Source organism: Rhinatrema bivittatum, chromosome 6 (assembly GCF_901001135.1).
Source record: "Rhinatrema bivittatum chromosome 6, aRhiBiv1.1, whole genome shotgun sequence".
Lineage (NCBI taxonomy): Eukaryota > Metazoa > Chordata > Amphibia > Gymnophiona > Rhinatrematidae > Rhinatrema > Rhinatrema bivittatum.
The window spans coordinates 143,618,940-143,635,352 of record NC_042620.1 but is presented as its reverse complement, the minus strand read 5'-3'; the positions used below and the strand labels follow the sequence as shown (position 1 = coordinate 143,635,352).

The 16,413-nt window shown below is 47.9% G+C and overlaps 1 protein-coding gene across 3 annotated transcripts in view; it reads right to left on the bottom strand.

Annotated features, from left to right (window-relative positions):
- INPP1 (inositol polyphosphate-1-phosphatase) overlaps window positions 1–15,782 on the bottom strand; it is a 33,144-nt gene extending 17,362 nt beyond the window's left edge. The window contains exons 1-2 of one of the 3 annotated variants that reach the window (XM_029604909.1): window positions 15,586–15,782; window positions 1,518–1,745 (exon numbers count right to left, since the gene is read on the bottom strand). In XM_029604909.1, coding sequence (XP_029460769.1) covers window positions 1,518–1,724 — 207 coding nt within the window. In that variant the 5' untranslated portion in view covers window positions 1,725–1,745; window positions 15,586–15,782. Of the gene's footprint in view, window positions 1–1,517; window positions 1,746–14,892; window positions 15,181–15,585 lie in introns of those variants that run through there. The other 2 variants (XM_029604908.1, XM_029604907.1) reach the window with 2 other exon arrangements.
- Between the last annotated feature and the right edge of the window lie 631 nt (window positions 15,783–16,413).

Below are 16,413 nucleotides of genomic sequence, written 5' to 3'. Positions count from 1 at the left end.
CGGATAAGTAGTGTTGTCCTGTTACATCCATTGCCCATCCCTGACTTATCCGGCTAAATTGCAACCACTAAAACCAGCTAGATACTGAGCAGCCGCTACTTAGCCGGACAAGTCCTTACTTATCCGGCTAAGTAGCGCTGAATATCGGTCTCACTATTTCTAAGTTCCAGGATCAGTACTGGTTAAGTCACCTTGGCTTCTCTCCGCCATTGGTAGAATACATACCAAAATGCAGCTGACACAATAATGAGCAATGCTCATCAGAAACCATTGCTGGTGTTAGTGTACAGTGTTGTCAGACTGGATTACTTTCACAACCAACTGTGCTAGATTTTTTGCCTTTGTGTGCATATGGGGGGGGGGGGGGGAGAAAGCTGTATACAGGTTGGACCAATTGTCATCAATGCAGTTGAGGTACCTCCTGTGTCATCTCACTCACTCTGCAACTGATGACAGAATTGACTCCTCCCCCCATCTCCCAGGCTGCTTTATTTTCATAGCAGCAACATATAACCCACATGATCACACAGACTGCCTTTAGTGTTAGATTACATTACATGTTCAGTATAATCCTTTAATAGCCATCTTAAATGGACACTTTAGTAAAGGATTTCAGGCCTCCATTGCACTCCCACTGCCTCCAAGTGGTATCCATTCACACCACTTTTGTTTTTACTCTCCATCTCAGCAATTGCCACTCCTCTAGCCCACTTTCCACTTCTACTGCTCCATATAAATTGAGAGCTCTAGTACTTGCAGCCTTTGTGAGTTGCTGCTATCGCACCTCTCCTTGAGTCTAACCACTTTATACATATTCTTATAATGGTGGGGACTCCAGCAGCCTCTGGTCTCTTTTCCTTCCTCAAAAAAAGAAAAAAAAAAGGAGCCAACAACACATATGTTGAACTCCCCTATATCACCATGACATCAAACGTCACCCCCAAGATGACTTAAAGCAGTTACGATGATTAAAAAAAGCCAGGATATAAAGCCAAAGTAATAGATAAATGACCAAAAAATAAGGACGCCACTACCAAGACAATAAAGCAGGAAATAATGCCGAGAGAAGTTTTGCTAGCCACATATTAGCAAAATAAAGAAGCTTTTCCCGGTAAATGAACAATTTCATCCCCCCTTTAATCCTTGCAGATGGATTTTGCCTGCATTCTTAAGCATGTATGAGGCAACCTAAACCAAGGCACTTACAATAAATTACAGCGAGTCCATGCCTCAGAACACTTACAATACCTGAATATAATTGCTTTGAATATATATCAAATAAAATAAGAGCTTAACTCCCAGGGCTTCAGACACCCAATTAAAATGATTTGCCCAAGGTCAATGCATGTCAGAAATAAGATAGAAACCCACCTTTCCTGCCTCCTTGCCCTTCCTCTATCCATTAGCTGTTCATAGAGATCCAGACTAAGACTGTGATTGCAGAAAACAATTTCAGAAGTCCAGAGAAGAAAGCACCAAACTTAGGTTTCTTCCCTGGGAAGGCTATGGACTCTTACCTTCTTTCCTAGATCCCGCTTTATAACTTCTTGAATTAGCACATCAGCCAGCGTTTTGAAATCCCTCACGTAACTGCTTTTCTTTCCTGCCCCCGCTTTCTTTTCTTCTATTAGGAGCTGGAAGAGGGGATCCTCCAGCCGGCAGGCACGGGCAATCTCAGCCGCCTTCTCTGCGACACGGACCAACTCACAGAGGATTTCCGACATCCTGGAGCCGCACTAGTAACCCTGCGAATGAAAGGCCAGCAACGCTTTAGAGCACAATTAGGCGCAGGCGAGCAATTTGTAACCAGGCTCACAGGCCCACGCCAACTTGCAGGTGGCTCGGTAGCCTGCTTGCCCAAGAAGCCGCTTGCAGGTGGAGGCAAGTGTCTGAATGGGGCAGGCCCAGCTTATTGGGAGCGGGTTTACTGGTTCCAATCTATGCTACAGGGCACCACCATGAGCAAACCCATCCATCCCATTGTGAGACATGCCTACAGCAACGATGCTGTTTATATAAAATAATCCTTACAAACTAATGCGCCTTTCCTATATTACATTAGTCAATTATTAGTTGGGATTAAGAATTATCTATGAAAAAACAAGTAAAGTAGTTGAGAGTCTTTAAAAATGTGAGCAAATAAACATTTTCTTCTTCCCCCCTTTATATAAGGTGATTAACGTTCATCACTGGTGAACCTTATGCTTTTTTCACAACAGATTAAATTTAGCTCATTCCTCAAAAGCTTTAAATGCAGCCAACTAATGACAAATACTTAAAAAAAAAAGGGGGGGGGGCAGGTCCATAAAATGACTTAATATAATTATACCTTCGTTTCCTACTTCCGGGTTTTCCCAGGCTAATTATTTAAGCCTCATCCTTGGTGGGCCGCCCTCAGTGGCCTGGCCTCCTGATATTTAAAGGGGAAGGAAAGAATATAAAAATTCCTAATGGACACCCTTGATTGGGTTTCCACAAAAAGACAAATTGAGGCCTGGGGGGGGGGGGGGGATATGATCTAAAAAGAACCAGTGTGGACTCTTGTGTTCCTCTGAGCAAAGCGGGGAGTGGATGCTATATGCTTGATTTGCCCAGGCCACAAGTGGCAAACATTAGACTTCTAGAAAACAATCAGACTGCACCAATTAGAATGCAACATTAACTTGATCAAATTCTGTTCCAAATATCTGTTATTTTACAACTCTGGAAGGAAAGCAGAATGGATTTTCTATCATCAGTAGATTGCGACAGAAGTATAATTTTGGTTTTCCTAGTGTGTAACAGATGGACTTAGGACCAATGGGTATAGTGTACACCTGATAGCAGTTGGAGTCGGAGTCAGATTTCAATCTGACATCAGAGCTACACATACCCGTGCAGGAAGCTCTGCTCTTCAGTATTTCTCCGTCTCCATAGCAGTTTGGGACACTACACATGCTTGCACAGCGTTAGAAAATCCAAACCAAAGAAGAAAGAAAATTCCAAACCAAAGAAGAAATAATCTTACCTCTACAGATGAGCCCCACTCTCCTGCGATGATACCTAAGGGTCCCTCCCCCAGTCGAGAATTCCTGAGGTGATTTCCGAGATCCCTCAGAGGTAAGCCTCGGTCGGGTAGCCGGTTCCCGGCATGGACTTAGCCCCCAGGAACAGGAATGGCTGAGAGGCAGTGGGTGCAATACTGAGAGTGGCGGTGAAGGTATTTTCCCTCTCCCCCCGCAGCTGGAGACCACCCGGCATTATACTGGGAAATGCCCAGACAAGGTAAGGTAGAAAACTTTTCTTAAAGTCTCCAGTCTCCGAGGCTCAGATAGCCGCACAGATTGCCATCCGGCGTCTGTCCTATTGGGTTGAGCAGCTCCGTCCGGGCTAGACCCCGATCCGGTACGAGGGTCCTCCCACGTGGAGACCCTCCGGGGGGGGCTGCCATCTTGCCCGCATGGTCATCGGCGCCATTTCCCCCCCTTGATCGCCGTATTGTCCGCATAACTGAGCCGGGCACATAGCGGCAAGCTGGGCGCATAAACTACTTGTGCGCACAGTGGTGCGCACATCTGTGCCGTGCACACAGTGACACACACCAAGGTGCGGGGCGCACAGCGGCAAGCTCAACAGCGCCGGGCGCACAAATCAAGCCTGTGCGCACAAGCTTACCACAATGTGCCTGACCTGGCCTGTGAGTCGCATCGAGTCAGATTATTCCAAGACTATTCCGTGAAGGTTTCAAGTCAGAGGTGGGGTTACTCACATGCTTGTTCTGCCCTGTTTGAAAAGCAGATACAGTTTACTCTGCAGTATTCCGCATGGCTCAAAGTTTGGCAAGGCAACAAAATCCACCTCTTCGAGACTCCGGAGGCTGCACAGCATTTCGTGACCCAAACATTGCATTGAGGAAGAGAGGCTATGGGCAGCCATTTTAGCACCCTGCCATTTCCCTCAAAGTGCAGAGGAGCCTACTTGGCTGGGAGATCAGCCTCATTCCCCAGCAGATATTATTCTCCTTTGGTTCATGGAGGTTGTTGATGTCCAATGTTGATGTCTGGTTATATGGTTTCTTCTAGTTGGCGCCAGGGAAGGTGAACTTCCCGAAAGGGGCGTAGAGACCTTGTTCTGTTCAGCAAATTCATATACGTTGTATTTTTCATCTCTTTGACACCCAAACCCTCAGACTATACTTACTGCAGTGGACACGAGGCAACTCGCAGACAACTGATGCACTAAACCTGGACAGCAAGATTTTTGATGTACAGGCCAGAAAGAACCTATGGGCACCATTCCCAGGTCTGCCATGGAAGCTCAAGGCCTGACACTGCACGGCTGGACCTATTGTATCGGCCGGGAGGGGAGCGTGTCCAGCTCGCGGTACCTGCCTGCATCTAAATGTGACTTTCTCTCCATTTATTCATTATTTATTCATCCAGGCGTCACGTGTGGGAAGCCAGATAACATCAAGGGGCACCCTGCAGCGCTTCTCACCCCACAGTCATGGGAGGGGAAGTGAAGGAAACAGCTTGATCTTCACCTGGAACTGGAAAGAAGCAGCGATGTAAGTGCTGCGATCATTAGACCCGCCCCCCCATGACATCACTAACATCGGACAGTTAAGACAGCCTCAACACCAGGCGTCGCGCGCCGAAGGGGCACGACAAAGGGGCTCTCCCCTTTGTGCACCCCTTCGTGCAAACCTTTGTGTATATGTAAAAATTTATTTTTATGTTTCCTTTGTTAACTAAGCTGTTTCATTGTATTCAACTAAGGAATTTTTTCCTGCTTTTTCTGTTTCACTGTAAACCGGCATGATTTGCATTTAATGCAAGAATGTCGGTATATAAAGTTTAAAATAAATAAATAAATAAATACATTTAAGGGAGATAAAACAGTCTCAGACGGCTTCAACCTCTGTGCCTCACCTTTCTTTCTTCTCTCTCCTCAAGCCTTGGGAAGATGGCTGCTGCTGCGTCTTCATGCCGCTCTCTCCGGCGTCCCCGGATTGGCAACGGCGATGGTGTTCGCCATGATTTTCCTGAAGGTCTCCTAGGGTATGCGCGCACATGCCACCCAAGTCTATATCCACGTCATGGCGGGAACCTCGGGGGCGTCCCCTCCGAGTGACATCATCACATCCTGGTATTTAGCCTGCCCTTCGTTTGCTAACAAACTGAGTTTATTTATTTATTTATTTTTATATACCGGTGTTCAATTTTACATATCACATCGATTTACATTCAAACAAAAATGCAGGAAATCAGGCGTTTCCTTTGTCTAATACATTGAACATTTATAATATGGAAATTGTTAACAAGGGATATAAAAAGAACATGGAGATGGTTAACACTACGGGTTGCATGAAGGGGTGCACAAAGGGGAGTGCCCCTTTGTCACGCGACTCCTGGTATTCTAGCACCGTTTAACGGTCCTGCACTGTCATCAGTGTCATCGGGAGACCCGCCCCCATCGTGGGGGAGGGTCTCCCGATCGGGGATCTCATGTAACTCCTCCTCTCACAGTTCCAGATTAAATCCTTTCACTTTTTTTTCCTTTCTCATCACTGTGAGTTGTAGCAGGGTGCCCGGTGGTGGTGGTGGTGGGTGGCCTCCCTGTGCGCGGGCGCCCGGTGTTCTGGCGCCATTTAACGGTCCTGCGCTGTCATCAGTGGCGTCGTGGGGGTGGGGGATCTCACGTCGCCTCTCCCCTAACAGTTCCAGATTAAATCCCTTCACTTTTCTTTCCTTCCTCATCACTGTGAGTTGTAGCAGGGTGCCCGGTGGTGGTGGTGGGTGGCCTCCCTGTGCACGGGCGCCCGGTATTCTGCGCTATCATCAGTGACATCGTGGGGGCGAGTCTAAGCTGCTCTGCCACTTCCAGCTGCCGCAGGAAGCTCTCTCTGCCCTTCGGGGTATTCTTCACTAACCTGGGTACCTGCTCCTCGGGAGCCCTTCTGCTCTATTTCATACTACTTCTCTGTATCTGCGTGTATAGAGTCTACTAGTACTGCGGTTCCTCACGAGGCTCCTCCCCATGGGAGTGGCCATCACCGCAGTACTCAATAATCCACTCCAACACCTCATAACCATAACAGCTCTGACCTCCTGTATCTGTGCCAGAGTACCAGGCCTCTAGCGGAGTATGTTATAGAGTTCCGGACCCTGGCCTCGATAAGAGAGAGGATTGGCTCTGTAGCATATTCCTGGAGGGTTTGTTCTCCAGGATCAAGGATGGACAGGCAGCATGGGCATTACTGGAGTCTCTGGAGGGGCTCATAGACCTGGCAAATAGGATAGACCATTTTCTGGAATAATGGACCAAGGAGGTTCGCTTTCTTGTCGAGCCATCAATCTGGCTCCTCGTTTCCAGCGACCGCTGTCACCACTGGCTCCTGCTCCATCCTCTTCTGCTTGCCCAGATGAGCCTATGTAGCTCGGCCACGGCCACCTCACACCTGAGGAGAGATTCCACCGCCGGCAACTAGGCCTGTGCCTATATTGCACAGGCATTGGTCACCTGCTCGCTCAATGTCCAATCAAGCTGGGAAACATCCAGTCCTAGGATCTGGTGGGGAGATGATCCTAGGCTTCACCACACCTGCTCCCCAACTGACTCTCCCAGTGACCATCACCACAAATAATCAGGATTTTGCCATCCTTGCACTAGTGGACTGCGATGCTAGGGGAAACTTTATGAAGAAGGAGTTGGTAGACCAACTGCGGATTCTCACTGTCCTGAGAAAGTCTCCACTCATCATCTCCTCCATCTATGGGGATCCCTTGCCAGGCCAGATTACCCTCGCAACAGCTCCTCTAACCCTATGCACCAGCTTGCTCCATAAGGAACAGATAATGTTCCATGTTATCGTCCGAGCTGTCTACCCAGTTGTTCTGGGGCTTTCCTGGCTTCAGCAGTATTCCCCACAATTCAATTGGGCCATGCTGCAACTCACCTGCTAGGGTCAGCAATACCACAATTTGTGCTGGAACATGTGGAACCCCCACTCCGGTTATCACTGGCCACCATACTTCCGGGTCTTCCTCCTCAATACAGCGACTTCAAGGATGTCTTTTCCAAAAAGAAGGGTGAGACATTACTGCCCCATAGGGAGGATACCTGTAGAATCAACCTGTTGCATGACACCAAACCCCCATGGGGCAGGATCTATCCCTTGTCTCTTCCCGAGACCAAAGCGAATTCAAACTATATTTGGGAAAATCTAGAGCAGGGCTTCATCCAATGGTCATATCCCCAGTGGAGGCCGACTTCTTTTTTGTGGCAAAAAGGATGGGTCATTTTGGCCCTGTAGCGACTACCATGGATTAAACGCCAACACCAGGAAAGATGATTAATGGTATGCTCTACCGTTGATCTCCGAACTCTTTGATTGGCTCCAAGGGGCTAGGATCTTTACAAAATTAGACCTCCGAGGAACCTACCACTTGATCTGGATTAAACCTGATGATGAATGGAAGACAGTGTTCAACACTTGGGATGGGCTCTTTCGCACACACACATCCCCTCATACAGGGTTCCTCTCTCTTGCATACACACCCACACAAGCTCCCTTTCTCTCTCACACATACATCCTCATATTGGCTACCTATGTCTCTCTCTCATGCACCCCTTCACACAGGCTCCCTCTGACACATACACAACCCCTTCACACTGGCTACCACCCTCACATACACACGATCCCTTTTTCATACACACGAGCTCCCAGTCTCTCACACAAATACACAGTCCTTCACAATCTCCTCATACAGGCTCCCTCTCTCTGGCACCCACACTCAAGCATCCTCCCCCCTGCTCTTTCACCTCCCCTGCTCTCTCTCACACCCTCCTGCTCATCCCCTGCTCTCTCTCTCTCACCCTCCCATCCCCAACACCCCTTTCCCCTCCCCTCTCCCTGTTCTCTCACATCCCTCTCCCTGCTCTCTCACCCTTCCCGCTCCTCTCTCACACACCTTCACTCTCACCAGAGCCTTCATCTTCACACTCCATTCGCGGCATATTGGGGCCTTCATTTTCACTGCGAACGGTGTGCTGGGGCCTTCATCATCGCTGAGTGGAGTGCATCCCGCGGCACACAGGGACCTTCATCTTCGCATGCTCCATTCGCGGCATGCCGGGGTCTCCTCTGCCATTTTCTATTCTGTGCAGGGTGAGAATTCTGCACAAAGTCTGTGCTCCATGGTAGCACAGAATTCACCCAGGACTAACCTTGGATGTAGGGGCCGTACACAGCCAGTATGTGACTAAGGGTTCCTCCATTCATGCTCATTCTTCTCAAAGAAATTCACGCTTGCAGAGGACAACTACATCATTGGTGACAAAGAACTCCTGGTGATCAAGCTTGTGCTAGAAGAGTGGCGTCAATGGCTAGAAGGTACTCCGTACCGCATCACTATATATACCGATCACAAAAATCTGAAACACTTCACCATGCCTGATGACTAAATGCATGACAGGCTTGCTGGTCTCTGCTCTTTCATATTTTGATTTTGAACTGAGGTATCGCCCAGCTCTCAAAAATCTCCGAGCGGAGGACATCCCAGAACCTCCCAGACACATCATTGACCCAGCCAGGATCCTCCTAGCTGTCTCCATGACTGTCTCTCCAAGGAAGGGGTTTTTCCTACTCGACTCCATGAAAAGGTACCAAAATGGTCCCATGACTCCCATGTCGCAGGTCATCCTAGACAGGCCTTGGACTAGTCCAACAATATTATTGGTGGCCTCATATGAAGCAAGATGTTAAGGCCTACGTGGATTCTTGCCCACCTGCGCGTAGTAGAAAACTCTGTTGAGCCAACTGTGAGGGCTGTTACAGCCATTGCCAGCCCCCGAGGAACCCTGGACCCACTTGCCACTGATTTCATAGTGGACCTCCTTATTTCAAATGGCGCCACCATAATTTGGGTGGTTATTGACCATTTCTCGAAGAAGACTCACTTTGTCCCACTTCTGAGCCTTCCTTCTATCCTGGAACTTGCACGTCTTTTTATTCTCCATCTATTCCACCTACATGGGATATCCAAGCACATCTTATTGGACAGGGAAGTACAGTTCACAGCAAAATACTGGCGGTCATTGTGTAAAAAGTTTGATATCACTCCGGATTTCACAACAGCCTACCACCCATAGGGGAATGGGCAGTCAGAATGCACAAACCGCACACTGAAAACCTGCTTCCGGGCCTATGTCAATGAGCACTAGGATAATTAGGCTTCCCTTTTACCCTGGGCAGAATTCTCACATAACTCTCACATCTGTGCCTCTCCGGGGTCATTCCCTTTTTAACTAGTTTATGGGAAACAACCCTTACCACCTTTACCTCTTTCCAGTAGCAGTACTCTCTCTAGCAGCCCAGTTATCTGCCCAGGAACTCCAGAACTTATGGACCTGCACCAACATCCTCATTGGGGAAGTGGCTGAGAAGGCCAAAAAGACTACAGATGCACATAGGAGGCCCACTCCTTAATTTAAAGCAGACGAGAAGATTTGGATGAGCACCCGCCACAAATGTCTGAAAGTGCCTTCTATGTGCCTCGCCCCACGATATTCCCTTATTCCATAATTTGCCAGATTGGATCAGTGACCTACCAGCTCAAGTTGCTCCCTACATTGGGCATCCATAATGTGTTTCACTTATCATTGTTAAAATCATTAATATTCTCCTGGCACACCAGGGCACCATCAAAACCTCAAAAAGTGGCCAGCGAGACAGCGCGGTCTACAAATTAGAAAAAAAATCAGATTTTTGGCATAGGGATAAGAAGCAGGAATAACTCCTCTATTGAAAGGGATAGGGTCCTGATGAAAATTCCTGAGAACCTGCATCTAACATTCTAAACCCCAACCTGCTACGGGAGTTTCATAACACGCATCCCAAGAAGTCTAAGCCCTCAGGGAGGAGGCTTAAGAGGGGGCTACTATTGTGTTTGGTGGTCCGTGGAACAGGCCCGTGGACTGCCGCACTTACCTTCTTCCCCGAGACTATCCAAAGGAGTACCAGCGCTGGGGAAAGCTCTGAGGCAACGTGCGGCATGCCGCCATGCTCATCTATACCTCCAATGCCGATCCTCAAGCACATTGCCTAGGCGACACTTCAGAGAATTTAAAGGGACCATAGCGGGAAAGCCTCTGCGGCCTCTGCAGCAGCTCTCCAGTTTCAAGATGCCTTGGCAATAGGTTGATTACCTTGACTAGAGCAAGTGGCCTCAGCATGTTCCTGGTCTTCGTTCCTGAGTTCCTGGTCTTTGTCTTCGTCCTGTGGTCAGTCTTCAGTTCTTCATCAGTTCCTCAACTTGTGGTCAGTCTTCAGTGTCTTCTATGTCACCGACTGCCTGCCTGTGCTGTTCCTCGCCTCTCTGCCTGCCTATCCATCCCATCTTCCTCGGATGGATCTCTGGTTCTGACTTTGGCCTGATTGACTCTGAACGTTGCCCGAACTTCACTTGCCACTGACCACTGCCCGACTATCGACCACAACAAAATGCTGCCTGTCTTGACCACTGCCAACCTTCTACCTGTACCCAGCCTGCCTTGGACCCTGGCCTGTGACCTGACCATCTCTCCGGATATCCAGCTCACCTGCAGAGGACCCCACCTAAGACCTGCTGGCCCCGGCACCCGAGGGCTCAACCTAAGGGGAACAAAGGCTGGTATAGGTGAAGCTCCAGTTAGGCCTAGCAAGTTCCACCAGCCAACGATGGGGACCTGCAGGGCTCCTCTCTGCAGGTTGCGCTCTCCACCTCAGCCCAAGGATCCACACCTGAAACAGCCAATATATATATAGCACTGCAGTATACAACCAAAGGGAGAATTATTGCCTGCAGTACAGCACAGGAATCCATATAGTAAAGCAGGGATTTTAAACCACGAAGAACTCATGGGCGTGCAGCCGGACCTGCACGCCCATGGTAGCCAACACTGGGAAGTTGACTGATGAACGGTCCTCCGACTGTTCCCGGCCCTTTCGGACCTGCCGCTGGGAACGGCAATGGGCAGCAGGCCGGACAGAGGCGAGGGCAGACAGAGTCCTTTACACTGAAGACGTCAGACGGGGGCTGAAGCAGACATCCAAGACAGGCTGAAGCAAGACGTTGGAGACATCAGGGCAAGGCTAAAGCAAGACATTGTAGAAAAGGGCAGGAAGGAGACATGGGCACTGTCCCTGAGGGCGCCCTACTCAGCCCACCCATGGGACTGAATCGCGGACCACCCCGTCCCATACGCGCCCTACTCAGCCCAGGGAGGCTGGTCGCGGACCACGTTGGGAACAGGAGAGCGCAGGGAAGATCCAGGCGAGCAGGAACTCCGATGCTGGGATACTGACATCCGAAGCCCCGTCGGCTGGCAGGAACAGACGCTCAAGAGCCCAGGGGACGAATCCCTCCTGTTGGCCACTCCAGGGCCCAACAGGACAGAAGGCTCAGGAACCAGACGAGGACATAGGGCAGAACAACCGGAACTGGAACAGGAACGGAATCAGGCAGCTTCAGGAACAGACATCAAGGCAAGGTCAGGAACAGACATCAAGGCAAGGTCAGGAACAGAGAGCCATCAACGCAAGGCAGACCACGGTAGACCTGGATCGGCAAGGTTACAGGCAACTGTAGAGCCCGATCCGGAGGCCAGTTGCAAGTGACAAGAAAGTCCTTATATACTGGAGGTTGTAGGCAACTCCCTGGGAGGAGTCTGCCAGGACCGCCCCTCGCTGGTCCTATAAGTAAGGTGGAGAGCTGCGGGCCAGCCCCTAGGAAAACGGGCGTGGCTGGAAACCAGGAAGTCCAAACAGCCAAGCAAGCCACAGGAACAGCTAGGCCTCTCAGGCCCTGGAGCAAGTCCCGGATGGAACACAGGCGAGGCCCTGGCTTCGGAGTGGCCTCCGGGGGAAGGTGAGAGACCACCTGTAGCGCAGCAACAGGGGGGATCGTAACAAACCTGATTTAAACCACTGCTTTAATATCTTGCTTACACGTGAGATTACAATCTAGCATTACATACACAATCTTTTTATACATGAAGTAATTTGTACTTCAGCATCCTCAATATGGATAGATGACAGCATGAACAGCATTTGTTGAGCTATAGGGATGCTGAATTATTGTAATTTTCATTTTTGCTACTTTAATGGCCAATTTATTAAATAGAAGCCATCGTTTAATGGCAACATCCAGATGTTTATCAAACCATAAGTATCTGTCAATTTAGGCTGTAATTCAATGTAAAACTGAATATCGCCTGCATATATTCTGTAACCCACACAGCCCTGCCAAGCAGGGCCGGCGCGTCCATTAGGCGAACTTTGATGGACGTCTAGGGCACCGAGCTGTAGGGGGCGCCGAAGAACAGTTACGTGGTGCCGCAAACGGGGTCTATCCCGCTTGCGGCAAACAGAAATAGAGACTGTGTGCATCACAGGGCTGCGAGCCCCCCCCCCCCCCCCCACCACCTGTCTCGGCACCGACTGTTTCTATTTCTGTTTGCCGCGAGCAGGACAGGCCCCGCTTGCGGCATCACATGGCTGCTCTTTGGCGCCCCCTATGGCTCAGCACCCTGATGAGCACACAGTCAGTGCCGAAACAGGTGGGGGGGGGGGGGGGGGGCGTGACCGGGGGCGGCAGCACAAGGGTCACCTAGGGTGCCCAATACCCTTGCACCGGCCCTGCTACCAAGAGCTTGCATAAGGGTATCTTTAGTAGTTGGAAGCGGCCTTGACACACACATATTTTATTTACAGAATGAAAAAAAACACAAGATAAAGATTGTTTACCTCAGCAGTCTTTAACTGCAGCTCCAAAGCATCAAACATTTGTAGTCTCTATGCTGGCTTCCCGCCTGTTCCCTGGGGCCTCTCTAACCCTTCTGGGGTCTGATTCCTTATACTGTGGTGAGGGCAGCCTCCCTTCACCCAGAATCCCTTGCAGAACTTGTTCTTAAGGAGCAACGGGCCAGATAGCTGTGGCCAGTCCCTTAAGGTGTTCTGAGGGAGTTTCTTATACACTCCCTAACAGTGTCAAATATACATTAAACAATGCTGACCCTTGGGAGACTCCAGAGGGCACAGACTGCCAAAGTGATTGTTCATTTCCAAATCTAACTTGCTGATAACGGTCGGTAAGATAAAACTTAAACCAGTCCAATATGACACCTGAGATATCACATGATGAAGTAACATTTGGTGATCCAAGGTGTTGAATGCAGCAGAAATACCGAGTGACTAGCATAAATCATTTGACATGATCAAAACCTCTCCTGAATCTATCAGTTAAATAAACCATTAGGCTTTCAGTATATAAAGAGTGCTGAAAGCCAAATTGGAAAGGGTCTAAAATGTGATGTTTGTCTAAAATAATCTGAAATCTGGTGTAGAATAATATTTTCCCAAATTTTGGTCAAAAATGGCATTGAAGAAAGAGTTCTATAATTGGCTACATTCAAAGGGTCAAGCCCACTTTTCTTCATTAATGGCCTATCTGAGGCCTTCCTTAAAACAGGTGGAACTCTGCCTTGAGTTAGTGAAAGCAGAAGAAAGGATCAGAGTATCAGGAAATTTAAGATACCAAACAGAGAGCTCTAAATTGGAGAGTTATCTGTGTATAGTGTGCTGGGATTCCCTAATTTCAAGAGGGAAATAGGGACTTAATAACAGAGAAGAGGGAACCACATGATTGATCAATTGATGTTTGAATTATTTATATTTCTGGACTATGGATTTACTAAGGAGAAAATGAATTATGTGCTGGATTAAGACTTAAGGGTGGAACACCATTCATGTGTCGTCCTGGTTTTTTGAGCACGCTAACATAGACACTCAGAATGATCAGGGCCTTGGAGGGTAAACTATCCCTACCTCTTAAAGAGAATAAGAATAGTGAACATTTTGGATGGAAAATTAGCCGAGGTATTGAGTTTGAAACTTTAACTCATAATGAGTCATCCAAGTCGAGGTTACACAAATAAGAGGTGTTTTCCCAGATGGATTTTCCTCTGGTTCACTCATCTCACATAGGCCAGGACAGAACTGGGGAATTATAGCACTGCCCTCACAGACCAAAATGGGGCCCACCATAGTGATGTTACCGATGTTATACATAGGCACAGCTCCAAACTTTGTCCACCATGTCCAAACCATCCTGCTGCCAGCTAGACAAAAGAATGGAAACCCTGAGCACATGCCTACCATCAACAATCCTGTCTGCTCCTTTATACCAGCACAGAGTATGGGAGCTGCAGAATAATAACTGAGCCTGGGACCTCTAGTGTGCCTGAAGCCAATTTCCTTGCTTTCCCCATGGATGAAAATAGGGCACATATGCTGAAAGCAAACGCTTTACTGGGGCCCCATAGAGGCAGAGATGGTCTGAGACATTTTGGCGTCCAGAGCAGGATAGTAATTCGGCACCCCCTGGTGAGGTTTCAGTGCCCTATTGGTTGGTGCCACAAGCAATTGTCTTGTTGTCCCCCCTTTAATCTGGCCCTGTCCAGCGGTGCTGGCTGAGAACTGCAGGCACTAGAACTTCTGGGTTAAGAGGCTGTGTCTGAGACTATCCCTTAGTTTAGTTTATTCATTTCATTGCCTGATTTTCTCTGAGCTTCAAAGTGGATTACAAAAAAGAAAAATAAATCTAAAATATAACTAATACACAAAATAAACTGACAAATTAAAATGATTAAGAGAAAAAAACTAAATGCTAAAATACAGATAATCCAGTATATACAATTCAACATAACATCTCTATACGAAAACAATAGAGCTTGAATTAGGAAAAAAAAACAGCCCCAACAGATATTTTAAGTTCTAATTACCTGAATAAAGAGCCAGGCCTTGACTCCTTTCCTAAACCTTTAATAATAATAATAAAAAAAGCCCTCCCCTCAATTTTTCTTCTCACTCACCACCACCGCTGCTGTTGTAGCTGGGGTAGCTCCTCACTCAGAATCTGTTTACATGAAGCACTCAAGGTCAGACCCCGTGGTCCTTTGACCCGGGATGTAGTGGGAAGGGGTCATGGGGGATTTAAAGGTGATGGTGATGAGTCGGTGAGGTCAGAGCTGTGTAAGCAGCTTGAATGTTCAGGCTGTGACTTGGCCTGAGGGCTGCAGGTGTGTGTATATCCACCACAGCCCACCAAGCCTGCCGGGTTTCTGGAAGAGGGATTTATTGGTGCTGGAAACATCCAATCTATGCTGCAGGGCACCACCACCAGCAAACCCACCCCATTGTGAGACATGCTGACATCACTGGCACAAAATGGAAACTATCAGCAGTAGGTAACTTGGCTCAGTCATGCTATTTACTTAAAATACAAATTCATGCTCCTTTGCTATCCTACATTAGTCAATAATTATTAGTGAGGATTAGCAATTATCTGTGAAATAAAAGAAGTAGATAAGTAATTGAGAGTATTTACAAATGTGAGAAAATGAACATTTTCTTCTCCCCACTTTTACATAAAGTGGTTCAATTCCATCACTGATGGACCTTTTGCTTGGGAATATGAAGCTTTTTTCAAAACAGATTAGTTTTAGCTCATTTCCCAAAAGCTTCAAATTCATCCAGCCCTCTCTTCAATTTTTCTTCTCACTCACCACCACGCTGCTGTTGTAGCTGGGGTAGCGCCCACTCAGAATCTGCTTACCGGAAGCACTCAAGGGCAGGCCCCTCGGTCCTTTCACCCAGGATTTAAAGGTGATGGTGCTGAGTCGGTGAGGTCAGAGCTGCCTGAGGGCTGCAGGTGTGTTCATCTGCCACAGCCTGCCGAGCCTGCCGGGTTTCTGGAAGAGGGATTTATTGGTGCAGGAAACATCCAATCTATGCTGCAGGGCACCACCACCAGCAAACCCACCCCATTGTGAGACATGCTGACATCACTGGCACAAAATGGAGACTATCAGCATTGGGCATCTTGACTCAATACTATTTACTAAAATTAAAAATAATAATAATAATAATCCTTGCTTTCTTTCTCTGAGCTATACTAGATGTTGTCAACTATTAGTAAGGATTCTCAGTGAAAATGGATAATTTGTTTTGAGAGCATACACTTTTTTTTTTGTTTTGTTTTCCAGCTTAGACATAAAGTGGTTTCATTCCCTCACTGGTAGACCTTTTGCTCTGAAATATGAAAGCTGAGTAGCAGTAGTGCTTCTAACTATCCTGTTTTGTCTTTAAGATGCACCATTGCGAGACTGAAGAACCTTGGTATGTAAGTGAGTGCTAAGACCTCTAAGGGGTTGAATGTTTTTGTTCAAAGATGAGTCAGAGGAAGTCTAGTAGCACTTGTTTTTTTTTTTCTCCTCAGAATGGAGAGTTTTCAGCTACTTGCTAGCTCCCAGATTCTGGCTAATACCAACAGTCACTGGGAGGATTAAGCAGAATGCCTATTGATTTATTGATCCTTTGGAAAAGCTCACCAA